This window comes from Rattus norvegicus, chromosome 7 (assembly GCF_036323735.1).
Source record: "Rattus norvegicus strain BN/NHsdMcwi chromosome 7, GRCr8, whole genome shotgun sequence".
Classification (NCBI taxonomy): Eukaryota; Metazoa; Chordata; class Mammalia; order Rodentia; family Muridae; genus Rattus; species Rattus norvegicus.
Window position 1 is genome coordinate 10390520 of NC_086025.1, and position 18437 is coordinate 10408956.

At 53.0% G+C, this 18437-nt stretch overlaps 2 protein-coding genes across 13 annotated transcripts in view; both read right to left on the bottom strand.

Annotated features, from left to right (window-relative positions):
* Nucleotides 1-359: 359 nt before the first annotated feature.
* On the bottom strand, nt 360-8479 carry Wdr18 (WD repeat domain 18). 5 transcript variants are annotated; one of them, XM_039078977.2, is made up of 10 exons: nt 7740-8479; nt 7201-7311; nt 3011-3144; nt 2747-2888; nt 1969-2112; nt 1820-1884; nt 1620-1744; nt 1374-1540; nt 643-711; nt 360-558 (listed from the first exon to the last, which is right to left on the bottom strand). In XM_039078977.2, the coding sequence occupies exons 1-10, from the start codon at nt 8472-8474 to the stop codon at nt 430-432; spliced, it is 1821 nt and encodes a 606-aa protein (XP_038934905.2). In that variant the 5' UTR covers nt 8475-8479; the 3' UTR covers nt 360-429.
* A 4162-nt stretch (nt 8480-12641) lies between these two features.
* The window catches only part of Arid3a (AT-rich interaction domain 3A), a 28391-nt gene continuing 22595 nt past the window's right edge, over nt 12642-18437 (bottom strand). For 7 of the 8 annotated variants that reach the window (XM_006240905.5, XM_017594812.3, XM_006240904.5 and 4 more), the window contains 4 exons: nt 17902-18149; nt 16713-17009; nt 16232-16330; nt 12642-15853 (listed from right to left, as the gene is read on the bottom strand). In XM_006240905.5, coding sequence (XP_006240967.1) covers nt 15657-15853; nt 16232-16330; nt 16713-17009; nt 17902-18149 — 841 coding nt within the window. In that variant the 3' untranslated portion in view covers nt 12642-15656. The remainder of the gene's footprint in view (nt 15854-16231; nt 16331-16712; nt 17010-17901; nt 18150-18437) is intronic. The other variant, NM_001108066.2, reaches the window with a different exon arrangement.

The following is an 18437-nucleotide window of genomic DNA, read 5'->3' on the forward strand; positions in this document are numbered from 1 at the left end:
CTGAGGGCACAGCAGTAAAGTTCCGGTGTGAGGTCAGCATTGGCACTCTTCTGAGCTGCGGTGGCAACAGCTCTGCTAAATCACACGCATTTTCTGGATTGTTAGGCAGGGCCATCAGTTGAAGGCAGCTTTCTGGAAGGTTCTGTTGTATTTGGGCTGGATTTCAGGTTACGGTTGGCAGTAGCCCCAGGACACTATGTAGAGGCTGAGCTTTGGACGTCCATGAAAGAATGACTGCTGCCTGATTGGCCCCCGTGAATGGGGAGTCTGCAGTCAGCCCCCCATTCACCTCATCCCATCCCTAGGCCTCCCAACCAAGCCCCAGCCCAGCCAGGGACAGAACAACTGAGGCGTACAAGTCTTAGTCCATCCTTTGTTAAAACACAAGATCACAGCCCCGCAGCAAGTGTGGCAGCTGCCCAGTGTGCATCACTTAGAGGGCCGTGTGATGATGCGTGTGGAGAAGTCAAACAGGTCCCGGTTGATCTTGCGCAGGCTACGAACTTCCTCTTCCAGCTCAAACACACGCACGGGCAGCATCTGGCTGCCTAGCATGTTCTGGGGAGGGAGGTGGTGTGTGGGTGGGGCTGTTCCCGCCTGCCCACCCAGGACCCGCCCACTGCCAGGACTAGCCCTGCCCACCTTCTCCAGATAGCCGGACAATGCGGCCTGCAGCTGCTCCAGGCGCTCCAGGTAGCTAGGTTCTTTGCCCTGTGAAGTAGCATGGTCACCCCCGCTGCTCCCCACCCTCAGAGGACCCAGCCTCCACCATAGGACTAGAGTCCAGGGTTGAGTGGCATGCGGGGACCTGGAACATCCAGGTCAAGCAGGCTGTAGAGGGGAAGGTAGTTTATACTAATGCCCAGATAAGATCCAGCAAGGTACACAGTGGGACTGCAGGGGCAAGCATGACAGCTGAGCTTCTTGGACACTAGGCCCTCACCCTTGTCTGCACCTTCTGTGAAAGGGCCTGCCGCTGTGGAGTGCCACAGACCTGGCTCAGAGCCCCATGTCACAGAGGCTCTGAGGACACTGGGGACCCCTTCCTGTTGGGGTGTCTCCTGACCTCAGGCTGCCCTCTCTCTTGCCTGTGGGCAGGTCTTGCCACCCATCTACTCTTCAAAGAACTGGCCACTCACTGAGAGCAGTATGACAAGTCATCTGAGCATGGGGCCGACACACAGTGTGCCTTCAGACAGGAGTACATTGTGAGGCAGATGCCAAGAGCAGTGGTGGGCGCCAATAACACGGGTAGCAAGGATTCAGAGGCTGCTAAGGTAAGACAGCAGGCCAGCACCAGGAGGAACTGTGGGTATAGAATGTTCTGGAACAGTGGCTGAGTGGGCATCATACAGGAGCCCCGAGGGTCCTACCTGCAGGTGGAGCCCCAGCTGCAGGCGCAGGCCCCCACCCTGAGCTTCGTCTCCGTGCTCAGCACCCAGCAGGTGCTTGTTGAAGTGGGGCAGGGGCAGGCTGGGCCTGAACTCAGGGTTCAGCATGCTGGGCGGGGCCAGTGTGATGGCTGCATTGGTCACTGGGCCTGAGGGATACAGTAGGACCACATCAGGGCCTGTGGCACCACAGCCCGCCTGCCCCGGTATGGTGCCAGCCCTGCGCACCTTTGAGGGGGACTGTGCGCACGCACTGCTTGCTCTTCACATCCCACAGCCGCACTGACTCGTCATGGGAGCCGGAGAGCAGGATGCTGCCGTCTGTTGACACCGACAGGCATGTCACTTGGTTCCTGGGAGAAGGGGACAGGGGTTGGATGCTTCCTGGTGTGGGGACTGTGCTGACTCCACCTGGCTGAGGCGACTACCTGTGTCCTTTGAAAACCTTCCCTGTGTTCTGCTCGGGCTGGAAGCTCTGCTCCCTCGGTCCGGGCTGTGGGTGGAGACAGGCAGCTGTAAGTGTCTGCGGGGCAGGACAAAGGACCACGGGCTCCCTCAGACCCAGAGGGCCACTCACCCGGCTGCACAGGTCCACCTGGAAGATGGAGCCATCACTGCCCCCACAGAATATGTGGTGTTCGGCCAGGTCCATGGTCACAGACGTGATGCCCATGTCAAACAAGACAGACAGCAGCAGGTCTCCCGAGGAGATGGCCCAGAGCTGCAGGGATGGGAAGCCTGGGGCTGTGGACATCCCTGCACACAGCCAGGTTGGGGAGCCAGGAGGGATGGGGGCCTGGCATCACCTTGAACCCCCCAGAATCACAGGCACTGCAGCTGCTGTGGGGCCGCTGAACACCCAAAGCACTAGCCAGGGAGTATGTCTCCAGTCCTGTCCTCAGTCCCCGTGCTCCTGGGCAGAGGCAGGGGGTTGTGAGTTACAGACCAGCCTGCTGTACACACCAAGTTCCAGGAGCTGTGGCCACACAGTGAGACAGCCTCAAAAAAACAAACAAAACAACTGTCTAAACCCAGAAGACGAAAGAGGGCGGGGGTGGGGCTCAGGTCAGGCACTGGTCTAGCAGATGCTAGGGCTTGAGTCCCATCTCTCACACCGTGCCAATAACAAACAAACAACCCAAACACTCAAGGGCATGTGGCCACTGGTGTGTGGACGAGTGGGAATTTCCAGCAGACAGGCTGGGCAGTCCATCTCTGGGTGTCCTTGGTCGGACATCAGGATTATGGGCTGTCTGCAGCTCAGACAGCCAGGCAAGGGGGAGGCCAGTCTCCCTCCCTCCTAGCTGAGATCCAGTGGCAGCCAGGAACTCATGGATCCAGGCTGGGGATGCTACCTTCATGGTCTGGTCCAGTGAAGCGGTGGCCACCCGGGCCATGGGGCCCCCAAAGCCGCAGTGCAGGTCTGTGATTGGGAGCGTGTGCTGGGACCAGACGTGTCTTGGGGCAAGGATCCTGGACGGGTCTGCCTGTAGCACACTGGGCACACAGTAGCAATGAGGCCATGTGGAGAGCCCCCCAAGCCCCCAAGAATGGGGCACCCAGCCTACTTCCCACCCCGAGGGAAGCCTTCCTGTGTAGATTTCTGGCACATGCCCTACCTGCAGAGGCTCCAAGCCAGCACCAGGCAGTCCTTGCCTGCAGAGACAAAGTGGCTGCCGTCACCTGTGAACTTCAGGCACGACACATCCTGGTAGTGACGGCTGAGGATGACCAGGAGGTTCCCCGTGGAGACCTGTGAGGTTAGGCACCAATGGTCAGAGGCAACATGGACTAGGCCAGCCCATAAGAACCCTGTCCACCTGCTCCAGGGCCACTGGGAGAACCAGGAAGGCCAAAGGCCCTCATCACTGTGCACTGGCCAGCTCTGGCTGTGCCCTCAGTGTCTGACGACAGTCCCCAGAAAGGGTGAGACACATTTCCTGGATCCTCTGAGTCACATCTAGGGAAAGCTAATCTCGGAAGAAATCTGAAGAGACCCCTGCTGGCCTGGCAGGGTGAGGCTCCAGTTCACAGAGGGACAATGGTGGAGGTGCCCGCCCACAGGTGAAGCTTCATGAAGCACTCCTGCCCAGAGTCTGAGGTCAGCCTCAAAGGAGAACCTCCCAGAAGACTGAAAACAACCACCCAACCAGCAAGCAATAGGGTTCTGGCAGGGTGAGAGCAAGGCTGCGGCCCAGTGCCTGCATCTAAGGCTGGTGTTGGACTTTCCAACATCCAACAGGGGCGGGAGTAGGGGCTGCAGGAGGGATAGTGTGCTAAGACCAGGTCTGCATCAGGGAAAGGCTGGGCTCCAGGCCGAGGGGGGCTGCGTTTCTGTTAGGTATCTGGGCTAACTAAGGGTCAGGAAGAACATGGTTACCTACAGGCCAACACCTCAAGGAGACTGTGGGCCACAACTGTCAGCAGAACCTTAGGCCCGATAGGTTCCTGGGCAGAACTCTCCACCCTGAGTGCCACACAGACGTGAGCCCCTCACCCCAGAGAAAGGGGGAAATTCCCACACCAGCCTTAGTCCAAGAACCCATGGACTGTGTAATGCCCCCTGGTGGCCACAGCTCAGAAATCCTTAGAGACAGGATGGGGCAGTAGCCAGGCCTTCAGCTGGAGCACCAAGCTAAGTTTGGAAAGGCAACCTCGACTTAGAAACTGCAGTCTGAAGGCCAGTGTGGGGAATTATCTTGATCGAATGATTGACCTGGGTCCTCCACCTACCAGCCCTGGGAAGGTGGTCTTGGGTGGCATAAGAAAGCATGTTAGGGGGGTTGGGGATTTAGCTCAGTGGTAGAGCGCTTGCCTAGGAAGCGCACGCAAGGCCCTGGGTTCGGTCCCCAGCTCCGAAAAAAAGAACCCAAAAAAAGCATGCTAGGGCTGGAGAGATGGCTCAGTGGTTAAGAGCACTGATTGCTCTTCCAGAGGTCCTGAGTTCAAATCCCAGCAACCACATGGTGGCTCACAACCATCTGTAATGAGATCTGATGCCCTCTTCTGTTGTGTCTGAAGACAGCTACAATGTACTTATATATAATAAATAAATTAATTAAAAAAAAAAAAAGAAAGAAAGCATGCTAGGGCTGGAGAGGTAGTTCAATGGTTAGAGCATGAGCTGTGCTTCCAGAGGACCTGGGTTTGATTCCCAGCAACCACAAGGAGGATCACATTCACCTGTAATCCAGGGGATCCTACACTTCTGTCCTCCAAAGGGCACCAGACACACAGACAGGCAAAACACTCATATACACACAACAAAAAACAAACTGCTTTAAAAGGCAGAGAGAGAGAGAGAGAGAGAGAGAGAGAGAGAGAGAGAGAGAGAGAGAGAGAGATAGCACCAATCTTTAGCCCGGCACTCTGGAGGCAGAGGCAGGTGGATTCCTGCACTCAAGGTCGGCCTGGTCTATGAAGCAAGTTCCAGGACAGCCAAGGCTACACAGAGAAATCCTGTCTCAAGGGGTTGGGGTCTCAGCGGTAGAGCGCTTGCCTAAGAAGCGCAAGGCCCTGGGTTCGGTCCCCAGCTCCAAAAAAAAGAAATCCTGTCTCAAAAAGACCAAGAACAAAAGAGTTAAAAGAGTGCTTTAAAAGGTTGAGACAGAGCTGGAGAGATGGCTCAGTGGAACACTGACTGCTCTTCCAGAGGTCCTGAGTTCAATTCCCACCAACCACACGGTGGCTCACAACCATCTGTAATGAGATCTGGTGCCCTCTTCTGGTGTGTCTGAAGACAGCTACAGTGTACTTATATATAATAAATAAATAAATAAATAAATAGATAGATAGATAAATAGATAGATAAATAGATAGATAGATAGATTTAGTAACTGAGTGGAGAGTTCCTGCCCTGTGTGCTTGGCTCCACCCACAGCCAATATAAGCTAGGCACTACCACCTCAGCACTGGGGAAGTGGTACCAGGAAGGTCTAGAATCAAGGGTTACATAATGAGTTCAAGGCCAGCCAGCCAGCCTTGAGACTCCATCTCAGAAAACAAAATCAAAGACCAAGGCTCCTCCTGGGTAAAGCAGTTCACACTAAAGTGTGAAGGCCCAGCGTCTCATCTCCAGAACCACCTACAGGCAGATTTGAGTCTACAGCATTCTGAGAATTCACTTGGAACAATGAGATTCTGTCCCACACAAGATGGAAGGCATGGACCCACGAAGTTGTTCTCTGCCTACATATAAACACCCATATACAAAGCATGTACATGCGCACACATTAGGTATACGTACACACACTAGGTACACACACACAAGAAGGACAAGAGAGGTCTCAGATGCAACCTTGGCACACAGCAGCACAACCTATGTGGCTCCCTTCTGAGGGGCCGTGAAATCCTGGCCTTGGTTTTCCTCTTGTCCAAGCCAGCTTCAGAACCATGGGCTGGGAATGCCATGGAGGTCCTGGGATGGTTTGGAGGAAGAAAAAGCAGGAGGAGCAGAAACATGGCTGACCTCAGCTCTGTGCCACTGACACCTTCCATCCATATGGCCAGGTCAGGATGCAGTCTAGAACTTTTAAGCCTCCAGGCTCATTCGTTGCCAAAATTATTAACTAGTTATTAACTAGGCCCAACACAGAGCCATGTAACTGGGGCCAACTAAAGGCTGAAGAATGACCTCTTGCTCTGTGGGGAGCAGGTAAGGGTGCTGGTATCTTTTGTCCCTCACTGTGAGACAAAGGGGGTTGGCTATCACTGGGCTTGTGATAGACTTGTGTTTTGAAAATTTACTTATTTAATGTATATGAGTACTCTGTCTCTGTCTTCTGCCACCTTCAGAGGGCATCAGATCTCATTACAGATGGTTGTGAGCCACCATGTGGTTGCTGGGAATTGAACTCAGGACCTCTGAAAGGGCAGTCAATGCTCCTAACTGCTAAGCCATCTCTCAGGGTTCCTGATAGTTCTATTTTAAATTTCTTTGTGGGTCTAGGGTACTCTGAGGCCAGATGAAGGAGCTACAGACAGTTGTGAGCTGCCATGTGGGTGCTGGAAACTAAACCTGCGTCGTCTGAGAGAGCGGCCAATATTCTTAACTGCTGAGCTATCTCTCTCAATCAATAGGCAGTTTTTAAAAATTCTGTATTTTCCAGGTTTGTTTCCTTTTTTTTTTTTCCTTTTTTCTTTTTTTCGGAGCTGGGGACCAAACCCAGGGCCTTGCGCTCGCTAGGGAAGCGCTCTACCGCTGAGCTAAATCCCCAACCCCGGTTTATTTCCTTTATGAGTGTTTTTGCCTGCATGTATATATGTGTATAAGGGGCATGACTGGTGCTCACTGAGGTCTAAGGAGGTGTGAAGTCCCCTAGAACTGAAGTTATGGATGGCTGTGAGCCATCATGTGGTTGCTGGGAATTGAACCCAGGTCCTCTGCAAGAGCAACAAGTGTTGTTAGTCACAGGACCATTTCTCTTTGCTCCTTACTGAGGATGTTAACTACTATGTTGACTTCCTGCTTTCTGCCCTGATTCCCTCAATATAAACTGCAAGTGTACATAATAAAAGTTCTCTTCCTCTTGCACTGTTTTTGGTCAATGTTTTTGCCAAGAGGAGACAGGTTAGAACACTGCCCCTTCCTAAGTTTCTTTCTCAGTTGCTCACGACAGCACTAGGGCCACCAGTGGGCTGAGCACTGTGCTGCATCTCAGTCACCAATTAGGATCCTACAGACACGGTCGCATTTTTGGTTTCAGAAGTCATGGGTAAGATTCCATGCCTACCTCAGCTGACAGGACACCGACCAGTTTTACTCTTTAGCAATCCCAAGTCACACATACATGTGACAAGCTGTTCTCACCTCCCACAGGTAAATGCTCTCTGCAATTCCTGCCAGAACATACAAGCCGTTAGGTGCCGTGGTTAGACAGGTGACAGGCCCAGGACACATGATTTTCTGTTGAAGCTGGTCCTAGGGACACAGAATACAAGAAAAACTATGTGAGTATCAGGGCGGAGGCAACTGAAGGGAAAAGTTTTAAGTACAGAGAGCAAAAGAAAAGAGGTTGGGTAGATAGACTGTCCAAGTGAGGGTTGGAGGCGCGGCAAACCTGTACCTAGAAACTACCCCCAGCCCCGGGAGGGCAGGGTCCGGGCTCAGTAGTAGGGATCCTACTGGACAAGAAGGAAGCTCTGTGTTCCAGAAACTAAGAACCAAAAAGACCTCAGGCCTTAGTCTGTCCTGATGGTTAAGATCCGCGACTCTTTACGAAGGTAAAAGAACGGGCCGTCATTCTATCTCTTCCCGTGGCTCCTCAAGATCTCTGGTCTGCCATGCCATACAAAAGCATGACTTCTAACGGACCCCATTTCCCTTCTGCGTCCCTTAGCGCCCCTTACACTGCAAGTGTGCAAAAGCCATAGATCTTCATCTGAGCATGCGCGAAGAAATCTCCCGGGCCCCTTAGCGCCAAGCCCCTGGGGGGAAAAACCCTCGGCCTCCGAGTACTTCCGAATCACACACCACCCCAGGATCGCCGGAACTCTAATCTTGGCGCGCCGGAGTACTCTCGGCTGCTCCGCGGACGCTGAGGCCCCGCACCTTGCGCTGCAGCTCCCAAGCGCAGATGTAGTTCTTGCCCTGCTGTGCCGCCAGCAGGTACTCGCCATTGAGTAGCGCCAGGCCTCGCGGCCCCGCTTGGCCGCCTCGATAGGTGAGCAGGTTGGCGCCCGAATGAAGCTCCCACACCATACAGCTCCATAGCGGTGCCGCGGAGTCTGTACACACCACCACTTCCATGGGCGCCGCCATCTTGCCCTGCCAGCCCCGCCCCCGAATCCCATCATTCTTAGCGAGACTGTCAAGATGGCTCCTGGCCGACTAGCCTTAGTACTTCCTAGCGGGGGGAGCTGGAAGGCCGACGCATGCGCAGTAGTTTCACCAAGCCGAGGAGGCGGAGTTAATTGTCTGGTGCTTACGGGCTCCAGGAGGCCTAGAGAGACATTTATGCACTTTAGGTGGCTCACATACGCATGCGTACAAAGTTCGCTGCTCTTGGGTGGAGCTAGCCGCGGGGTTTCAGGGTCTCTGGTAGAGCAGCGTTGAGAGGGCGGAGCCGCACGACAAGTGTACATGCCAATGCGCGAACAGCGCAGTGGTAGACGCGCCACGCAGCTTAGAACACCCGCAAGCTTCTTGGAGGACTGAGCGGGGCGGGGCGGGGCGGAGGAAAGGGGGGGGGAAAACTGGATTCCTGCACATGCGTAGAAGCCTGGGGGTCCTGGCGGCTCAGCGCATATTAGCTCTGTTTAGAGGAAAATACGCTTGCTATCTGTTTGCAGGGTTTGTCTTTTTTTCTTTTCTTTTTTCTTTCTTTCTTTTTTTTTCCTCGACACAGTGTCTCTCTTGCGTTGGGATTAAAGCCTTGAGCCTCCACCGCCAGCGAGCTTTCACTGAATACGCGCTAGGTGTTTTGACTCAAATGATCTAAAGTTTTAAAGTGTTTTGTTTTGTACTTGAGCCACTCTGGCCCTCGAACTCGTGGCAATCAATCCTCCTGCCTCAGCTTCTTGCGTGCCGAGATGACACATCTATGTCACCATAGCCGGCTTTTTCTTTTCTTTTTTGTTATATTTTTGTTTTTTGAGACAGGGTTTCTTTGTGTAGCCACGGTTGTCCTGGTAGTCACTCTGTAGACCAAGCTGGTCTCGAACTCAGAGATCCACCTATATCTGCCTCCTGAGTACTGGGATTAAATGTCTGGGCCACCACCACCCAGCTGACCAATTTACTTCTTAAACTTTGTTTCATAGCAAAAATATAAACCACTGACCTTTATACTTTATTTAGATCAAATGAAGTTCGTTACTTACTGCGTGTAGCATGCCGCTATGTATGTTTGGCCGAGGCATATTGGTGATTAACTCTTACCAATCGACCCACGTCCTTTATTGATTCGCCTCCTCTTTGGCCTTTCCTCTTCTGAGTCATAAATTTCAAATTTGTATTTGGTTCACTCATTGTAGACCCAACAAGTCAATCTCTAGCCAAGCAACCTTTAGCCTCAGGTCACAGCTGCTGTCATAGGTCAGGCCTAAAACCAAGTGCCCCCTCCCTCCTTCTATGTGTTGTTAGTAACGGAGATTGCATGCAAGTGTGGAATCTTGCAGCCAGGAATGTGGCCTCCAGAGCGCTGCGCCAGCGGCAGTGCGACAGGGCTGGACAGCAGGGCGAGGTTGTGAGCTGGGTCTAACAGCAGCTGTTGGGCCTGTGGAGGGAGCAAGGATGCATGCCCGGTGCAAACATTTGGACTCCGCGACCCGGCGACCCCAGGCCAGAAAGAGAGGAAATGAGTTGGAGTGAGGCGTGCCACCGAATGTGGCCACAAGATGGCAGGCGCGAGCTGCGGGGATAGGGGGAGGACTTAGGAGGCGATTCTCAAGAGAAGGCAACCACTTTGACAAGCAAGAAACTCAGAAGCAAGGTGCTGTCCAGGGTTAGAGCGAAAGGTCCTGGGGCAGAATGGAGGATATGGAGCTGCATTTGAAAGCGTTGGTGGTGACAGCCTGTGTGTCACTTCATTATGTGAGAGAAGCAATTCATCCCCCAACACTTAAGCTCAGGTTGCCCACCAGGTACTCCTGCCTCAACTTCCTGAGAGCTGGGATGCAGCTACCCTTAATGCTAAAGTGTGAATGAGGAGAGGAATGGGAGGTTGTCGAGCAGGGAGCAGGCTCAGTGGGTAAGAACACTTGCTGTTCTTGCAGGGTACTGGGGGTTCAGTTCCCAGCACCCACTCCAGGATGGTTCACAATCACCTGTAACTCCAGCTCCAGGGACCCAACACCTTTGGCACTCAGAGGGACCTGCATGCAAGTGAATGCACCCCGACACAAACAGATACATATTTAATTTAATCACAAAAAGAGAAATGGGGGGTAGAGCAGTGGGTAGAACGTTGGCTTAGCAGCATGAAAGCCCTGATGGGTTCATCTTCAGCACTGCAGAAAACAGGCATGGTTGCGAAACATGGTTGGGATCAGGAGTCTGGCGTCATCCTGGGCTACTTGGTGCACTTGAAGCTAGCCTGGATACATGAAACCCCATGTCAGAATTTAAATAAAGAAATCAGAAAAAGAAAGATAGGGGATGGATGGCCTTGGAAGATCAGGTTGGGTCCTCAGCCAAAGGCCAACTTGGGAGTTTGAGCTTGGGTGCCAAGTTCCACTTGTCAAATCTGAATGGCTGGTGAATCCTTGTAGGAATCCAGACCTGTGGTTCCTTGCCCCGCCCCCGCCCCGCCCACTGCCAACTCTGGCTGCTGGTTTGTTGTGCTTTGGCCCCAGGTACATCCCTATGTGACCTGTAAACTCTCTCAGACTCCATTCTGGGGTGCTGGGCAGGGCCCGGTGGCCAGCAGCTGAGACAGGCTCTTCTGCAGCCGGTCAGCCCTCGAGGCTTGGCCACGTTCCTTCCCTGGGGGTGGGTGGCCAGGCAGACTCTGAGGTTAGAGGTCAGCCCGCCCCCAGCCCGGCTCCTGGAATGAAGACAGTCCAGTTGTGTCAGCTGGAAAGAACAAAAGCCACGCTTGGGCGTTTGAGACCACCCAGTTGCCGGACTTATGAGAAAGCAGAGCGAACAAATGATTGAGGGAGCCACGTCAGGGGAAACTGAGGCACAAACATACTTATCCCCCATATAGTAGAAGCCCCAGTGTCTCCATTCAGGCAGTGCCTACCCAACTCGGAGTCTGCTTTCTTCCCTGTGGGATTCATGGATAGCCGCCATCTTGGGGACGCCTAGAGGAGAAAGGATGACAGTGGATCCCACCCCGGGGAGGAGGGAGGTCCAACTGACTTGCCTGGAATTTTGTTCTGTGGGTCAGAATAGTTTTGCGGAGCACTGGGCGGGATGTGCTGCCGGGGCTCTGAGGCATCTCACAGAGCTGTGCAGCCTCAGGGCCACTCAGTTCCCTCTCTGATGCTCTTTGGCCAAGAAGAGAAAGCAGCAGGACCAGCCAAGCCAGTTCCCTAAAAGATGCCTTTATAAATAATAAATAAGGGGTTGGGGATTTGGCTCAGTGGTAGAGCACTTGCCTAGCAAGCGCAAGGCCCTGGGTTCGGTCCCCAGCTCAAAAAAAAAAAATAATAATAAAAAATAAAAATAAATAAATAAATTGTTAGCCCTTAATCCTCCCCCTCCACCAGTCGAGTGTTAGGGGAAGGTGGATGACATCCTTGGGAACAGTGTAAAAATGCTGGTTTCAGGAGCTTGAAGGAGCCAGCAGCTGTTTTCCTCAATTCTGTCAGCAACCTGGGGAGGGACTAGCCTGGGCCAGCCTTTGTCAGAGCAGGCAGGGTGTCAGGTGACCAAGGTCTGTCCACCTGGCCTCCTTTACCTTGACTCAGCAGTCTCCCGGGTGAAGCTGACATTCAGGGATCGATCCTCTCTCCACCCAAAGCCTAGAGCTGTCACTGCAGGTCAAAGTCCTCCCAAGGACCCTCTCCCTGGTGCCCACTGAGTCACACCATAGCTGGAAGTGGCCAAGCCAGGTGTGGTAGCACACGCCTTTGACTCCAGCTCTCTGGAGGTTGAGGCAGGAGCACCCCTGAGCCTGGGGACAGGAGGCAAGTGTCCTGATGAGCCCTGGGCAGTTAGTTGGCTTTTGAGGGCTCCACCTGGCCGCTGGGAGGCGGGGAGAGGTGTGAGTGTCACATGTAATTAGCCCAGGGGACAAAGATGGGACACTGTCCCGGTGTGAGCTGAGGGTAGGGACAAAAAGGTTCACAGATGGGAGGCAGACGGCAAGATGTGCAGGGGAACGGCTTATGCAAAGGCCCTGTGACAGGCCATGTGTGTGGCTCATGCCTTCAGTTCCAGCTCCTGGGAGGCAGTGGCATGTGGAGCTCTGAGCTGAGCTCTGGGCCAGCCAGTGTCTATGGTATGAAATTCTCAGATAGTACAGCTGTGTTGTTCGGTTGGTTTTTGTGTTGTTTCTTTGTTTTTCTAGACAGGAACCCCACCATGCCGGTACCTTCTGTGGTCTGAGTTCAGTCCCACAGGGTGGAAGGGGACCACCAACTTCCAAAACTTGTCCTCCCACGTCCACGGAGCAACCGTGCACACAGTACCCACCCAGACACGAAGTGAAAAGGAGAAAGAAGGCAGCAGGCAGGGCCTCCTCACACAGCCACACGCAAGCTTCCCACGTTTCCCCAACCATTCCTGCCCATACATCCATATCCAATGTGTCCTGTGGGGTCCCCGCCACACACCAAACAACAAAACCAAAGCAGCCGGTCTTTCTCAGAAGTGTCTCAACGCTTTAATATCACGGATTTACACGGTTACAATCCCGTTAAATATTTTTGAGGTTTAAATACAATCCACAATAAGATCATAAAATGTAAACTTTCAGTGTTTTTTTTTTTTTAATTTCAAAAATCACACCTTTCCTCCCCATTGTTGTCTGTTTGAGTTTTTCTGTTAATAGCTGGATTTTCCTGAGTATTCGGCACAACTGTGACCATTGCAGGCCACAGCCTAGGCGGGAACTGGCCACAGAGGCCTGACCAGAGGTAGAAAACAGTTTTTTTCTTTTCTTTTTTTTTTTAATCCACTTTTTTTTTTTAATTTTACCTGAGTTTCTGTGTGATCCCCACGCTGTCGGACAAGCCCCCCCCCACCCCCAAGAAACTGAAAAGTTCACACATTGCTAACAAAGCAGCTCAGCTCACATTTACTCAGAAGGAAAAATAAAATCCACAAAAGCCAAAATTATGTGGGGGTGGGGGAAAAGTGGGTAAAAATGATTAAAATGAAAGAAATAAAGACTGTACAGACGCATTAACCCTCAGAAAACATTAACCCAGCTGTCCCCAAGCCCCACCCCACCCACCCACTGCAGCCTGACACATAGACACACACACACGTGGCCTGGTGGCCAGCATAAGGGCTACCAGGAAGGTTCTAGAAGCAGACTGTGCCTGCCCTTCCACCCTTTGCCCTGAGTTTGGGTGTCTCACCTGCCCCACGCCAAGCCCTGAGGTGCCAGGTGGACAGTGATGACCCCAGCTCTGTCCCCACTCCCAGTCTGTGTGAGTGCCAACTGGAACCCACGCCAAGGGTTAATGGGGCAACTGAGGCAGATAGGACCATGGAGGGTGGCTGAGTATGTCCAGCAGAGGGCACCCCCCCAACTACAATCACAGAGCTGTGATAGGCAAGTCCCCTGAGTTAGGATCTGGTGCTTTCCGCCACTCACAGAGCCTGAGAGACAAGTGGACACCAGGACACCAAGTTCCCACTGTTGGGCATTGGGAAGGTGACCAGAGAAGTGGGTGGCCCGGGTGCATTTTTTTTTTCTTTTTGGCATCAAAAAACCTGAGGTAGAAAGAAATTTGCCTTGGATGTGCCCACCAAGGCGACCCCCCCTCAGATAGACCCCACTAGGGAGACGGGAGGCTGGCTGCTACATCCCTGAGCCGGTTACCCATGGAGGCGGACTTTGGACAGGGTTGTCAGAAGGGAACAAGGACCCCTCAACACCCGTGACCAGGAATGATTGTGCGGCTAAGACAGTGGCCCCAAAAAGGGGCAAGCAGAAGCTTCCAGAAGGAAAAGTTGAGATCCTCCTCCCCTCCAAATGGGCAGCACCCCCTCCTGGAAGGACAGGAGGGGTGTGTTGATAACCTGAGACAGAGGATGAAAGAGGGTCCAGTCCCCACAACAAACTCAAGGCTTCATGACTCCTGGGGCTGAGGGCCAAGCAGGTTCCAGCTCCCAGCTCTCTGCACAAGCTCCAACCCTAGCCCAGGAAAACCCAGCGCTGCCCGGTTGCCAAAGGAGGCCAGGCTGAGTCCAGGACTGGTTCCCCAATCCAGCAGAGAGTATGCATGCAGCTCCAGCCAAAATGAAATGAAAGCTTTTTTTGGACAGGCTCTCACTGTGTAATCTGGGCAGCTTGGAATTAACTGTAAGACCGGGCTGGTCCACTCAGTGCTGGGATTAAAGGTATGCGCCACAGGGTTTCAAGTAGCTCAGGCTGGCCTCAACCTCCATGTGTAGCCAGGGATGACCTTGAACAAACAAACTCACTCACTCTCTCTCTCTCTCTCTCTCTCTCTCTGCCTCATCCTCCTTAAGAGACAGCAGGGCCCTTCCTGGCTGATCACTGTCACATTCAGGTCCTGTCCCAGCAAGGGGGTTGACAAAGACAGGAAGAGAGTTGGAACACAGGAGGCAGTGACTCAAGCCCGATTCCTTGCCCTGAGCTAAGCCTGTTGCCTCTGCAACCCATCCAGGCAAGGAGAATGCAGACCTTCATCCCTGAGACACCTGAGGACATTGTATTCCCTGTGCTCCGCTACCGGTTTCTAGAGCATTCTGTGTCCTGGGTAAGCAATCCAGGTTCCTGAATGATGAGAGCCAGTGGGTGGGGCCAGTCTGACAGAACTGTGGAAACTGCTGAAAGCCAGCATCTCCTAGCTGAGCCAGGGGCACCGCAGGATATCAGAGGACAAGTAGGGGCTCTGGGGTGACGAGGGTAGGGACCGACATGGCTGGTATTTTGCTTCTTTTTTTTTTTAAAGTCTGTTTCCCTGAATGAACACAAATATATAGATATACAGATAGACTCTTCCTAAGATCCAATCCCTGCCCTCAAGAATAAAATAGAATATTTACAAAATCAGAACCCCCCCTACCTTAAAAAAAATGTGTCTGAATGTGGAGATCTTGTTTTAAAAAGAAAAAAATTCATAGCTTCCAAGGTTGGTTTTCTCGAAAGGAACCATGGTTAAAGACCAAGGAACAACGACGACAATAACAAAAAGGAAAAAAAAAACCCAAACAAACAAACAAAAAAAAAGGAAACAAAAACAAAACGGTATGAACACGCGGTGCCCGGATTCATGAGGTAAACAGACGTGCTTAAATGAGGCTGGTCACGCCGAACCCCCACGGAAGCCTCTGGAAAGGTGGCCTCCTTAGGCTTTGACGTTGCCCTGGTGGCCCTCGTCAAATCCGTTTCTCGGAGTCTCCGAAACCTGAGAGATTCAAGTGTTCTTTGCTTTGCCCTGATTTATTAGATCTGTTTCTCCATCTACCTATCTCTTTCTATATGTATATATATATATGTATATATATATATTTTCTCTCTCTCTCTTTCTCTCTCTATCTCTCTCTCTCCTTTTTGGCGTCAGTGTGGCTCCTTGGGAATCTGCCCAGCCCACTGGGATTCTTCTGACGTCCCAGGTCCCCCTGTGTGGCCATGTGGTTCCTGTGGCGGGTGGGCAGCCATGCAACTTGGTTTCCTTTTAAGGCAAGGAGTTATTTGAGGTAGAAGACATGGTGGGTGCAGACACCCCAGCCAGCCCCACTTGGCCGCTGCTGCCAGCACTGCCACTGGCTCCTGTCCGGTTACCCATGGTGTTGTTGGTACCAATGCTGCTCACACCACCTTTGCTGGAGGCGGGAGGTGGCGTAGGAGGTGGTGGCTGAGCGAACAGCACCCCTGGGTCAAAGACAAAGGAGAGACATGTCACAGGGCTGGCTTCTCAGGGGCACAGGCCTACGATCCTAGCAATTCAGGAGGCTGAGGCAGGGGGATCACTGGTGTGATGCCAAAGCAAGATACAGAGGGCTTTCAAGACCAACCACAGTGCACTGGCAAGACCCTGTCTGCCAACGGAGTCAAATGGGTGAAACTGGCAAGATAGGTCAGTGGGCAAAGGTGCTTGCTGCCCCCAGATTCCGAGTTGGATCACCAGGACTCAGGTTGAAAAAAGAAAAACAGACTCCCACAAGAGGTCCTCTGACCTCTGACCAGCCCCTCCCCCAGCCAAGAGTCTTGTCCTCCCCGGGCAGTGCTGGGAGGACCCTGGAGCCTTACCTGTGTATACAATACCGTTCATCTCCACGGACATGCTAATACTGTTGCTGCCATTGGCACTGGTGAGATTTACAGCTGGGTCCTGGCGACTCTCAGAGGCTATAGGGACAGGAGACCCACCATGGAGGTCAGAGGTACCCTGGGCAGTGCCTCGATTGATTCCTGTCTACCTCCTCTCTAAGGGCTTTCAAAATTACCGGTGGGGTTACTTCATTTACTTGTTAATTCTCAGGACCAAGCGTGGTTAGGTAGCTCGAGCTAGTCCTGGACTCACTCACCCTACAGCTGGGATGACGGGTACAGACCGCCATGTGTGACCCTCGACCCAGGACTCCACATGACACGAATTCTAACCATCTCCTTGGAGGCTGCAGGTTCCCAACTGGACAGACTGAGTCTCTTACAGGGCTGCGCTAGCCCTGGACACCTCTCTTCTCCGCCTGGCACACATGGGGACGTGGAGGCTCCGAGGTGGTGGTACCTTGGCTGTTGATCCGGATGTTCATGGGCAGCTGGGCTGTCATGGCCAGGAAGCTCTGCTGCACGGCTCGCTGCATGAGACGCTGCTGCTCATCTGCAACCAGGGCCATCTTCTTTTCCGGAGGCTCCGTGGATTCCAGCTTCTCCCGGAGTTGTTCCAGGGCGGCTGCCTGGGCCGCAACTGCAGCCTGGGCTGCTGCGGCTTGCACAGCCGCTGCCTGGGCTGCTACGACAGGGTGGCCTGCCAGAGACACGGGTAGGCGGCCTGGGACTGTGATGGGGATGGCTGAGTCTTCCTCTAGACAGACAGAAGAGGGACAGATGGTCAGGAGGGACCTGGGGAAGAGCTGGCTTTGCTGCCACCAAGGTGAAGAGAAACAGACACTCCCAACGGGTTTACCTCCTAAGCACGGGGATAACAGTTGATGTGCACCGTCATGCCTGACTTAGATGGTGTTGGCATGGCACCCACGGCTCACTGGCCGAGTACTCTACCCACTGAGCTACTGCCTCGGCAGTACCTGTCGGTAAGAATTCAGTGTCGCTGCAGACAAGACTGTCTACACTAGTGGGGACTTTCTTATTGAGAACATGTGGACCTGGGCTTTGTGCGTGCTGGGGACTTCATTCACAGGATGCTTTCCAACAACTTCACGAAACTCGGGTAGCTTCCCACCTGATACATAAGTCAAGCGCAGCAAAGATTAGTGAGCTGCTCAGGGGTACCCAGCATCAGGGTGGTTCAAAGGTCAAAGTGTTATGACATGTCTGGAGGGTCTGGTATGTGTCAAAGGTCTCCCTCCACAGCTTAGAAGGAAACACAAGCGACAAGTTAGTAACCTTTGTCACACACCAGAGACTGAAGCCATGATTGAGTAGAAAGGGGTGCAATGCTCAGTTAATAATGTCTGCCCTAGTGTAGACACGAAAAGCAGAACTCAGTTAGCAATGTATTCTACAAACAGAAGATAGGTCATACATGAGGCATGTCTGTCATGGCAAAGAAATGCAGGATGAAGATTGACTAATTGTTGTCTTTCTGCTGTAGACAGGGGATTGAAGAGCAGGAATTGACTAGTAATGTCTGCCTCGGGAACAGACAGGGATAAAGAGAACTCTTTCTTACTAACTTGGGTTTATCATGGTTACCTAGAGAAATAAAAGGACAATCTCCTCCCCTCATGATTCACCTTTCTTGATCTTGGGTGTTGGGGTGATAGAGCTGCCATTGGTGCTGGCAGCAAGGCCCAAAGAAGTCACCGGTAGCTTGGGTGAGGACAGCATGCTGTGGGCTCCACTGGGTGAGTAAGCAAAGAGGGAGCCCCCGAAGCTCTGGCGCCTGCCCTCCCGGCGGTTGCTGTCTATGGCAGCCTGGAGCTCATTGGGGCTGCTCAGGCCTCGCCTCTCACACTCATAGGGGTAAAGATACTTCATGTACCTGTGGACAGGGAGACAAGATGGCACTGGAGAGAACCAGGGGAGTGTCACCTTGCCCCAAGCTCAGGAGAGAGGTGGAGGGGTATCTCAGAACACAGGTTATCGGTTATCTCAGGTCAGAAGAGGTGGGCTGTCTTAAGAGGGAGGAGGTGGGCTATCTGAGGAGGAGGTGGTGGGCTATCTGAGGAGGAGGTGGTGGGCTGAGGAGGAGGAGGTGGGCTATCTGAGGAGGTGGTGGGCTGTCTGAGGAGGAGGTGGTGGGCTGTCTGAGGAGGAGGTGGTGGGCTGT

Bases quoted from the DNA above. Each gene is read 5' to 3' on its own strand.
- Wdr18 (XM_039078977.2), bottom strand. From the start codon at position 8,474: ATGTACACTTGTCGTGCGGCTCCGCCCTCTCAACGCTGCTCTACCAGA. The intron at 7,312-7,739 runs GTAAGGGGCGCT...CTGTGTCCCTAG, and splicing joins GGCTTTTGCACACTTGCAGT to GACCAGCTTCAACAGAAAAT. The intron at 559-642 runs GTGGGCAGGGCT...CTCCCTCCCCAG, and splicing joins TGTCCGGCTATCTGGAGAAG to AACATGCTAGGCAGCCAGAT.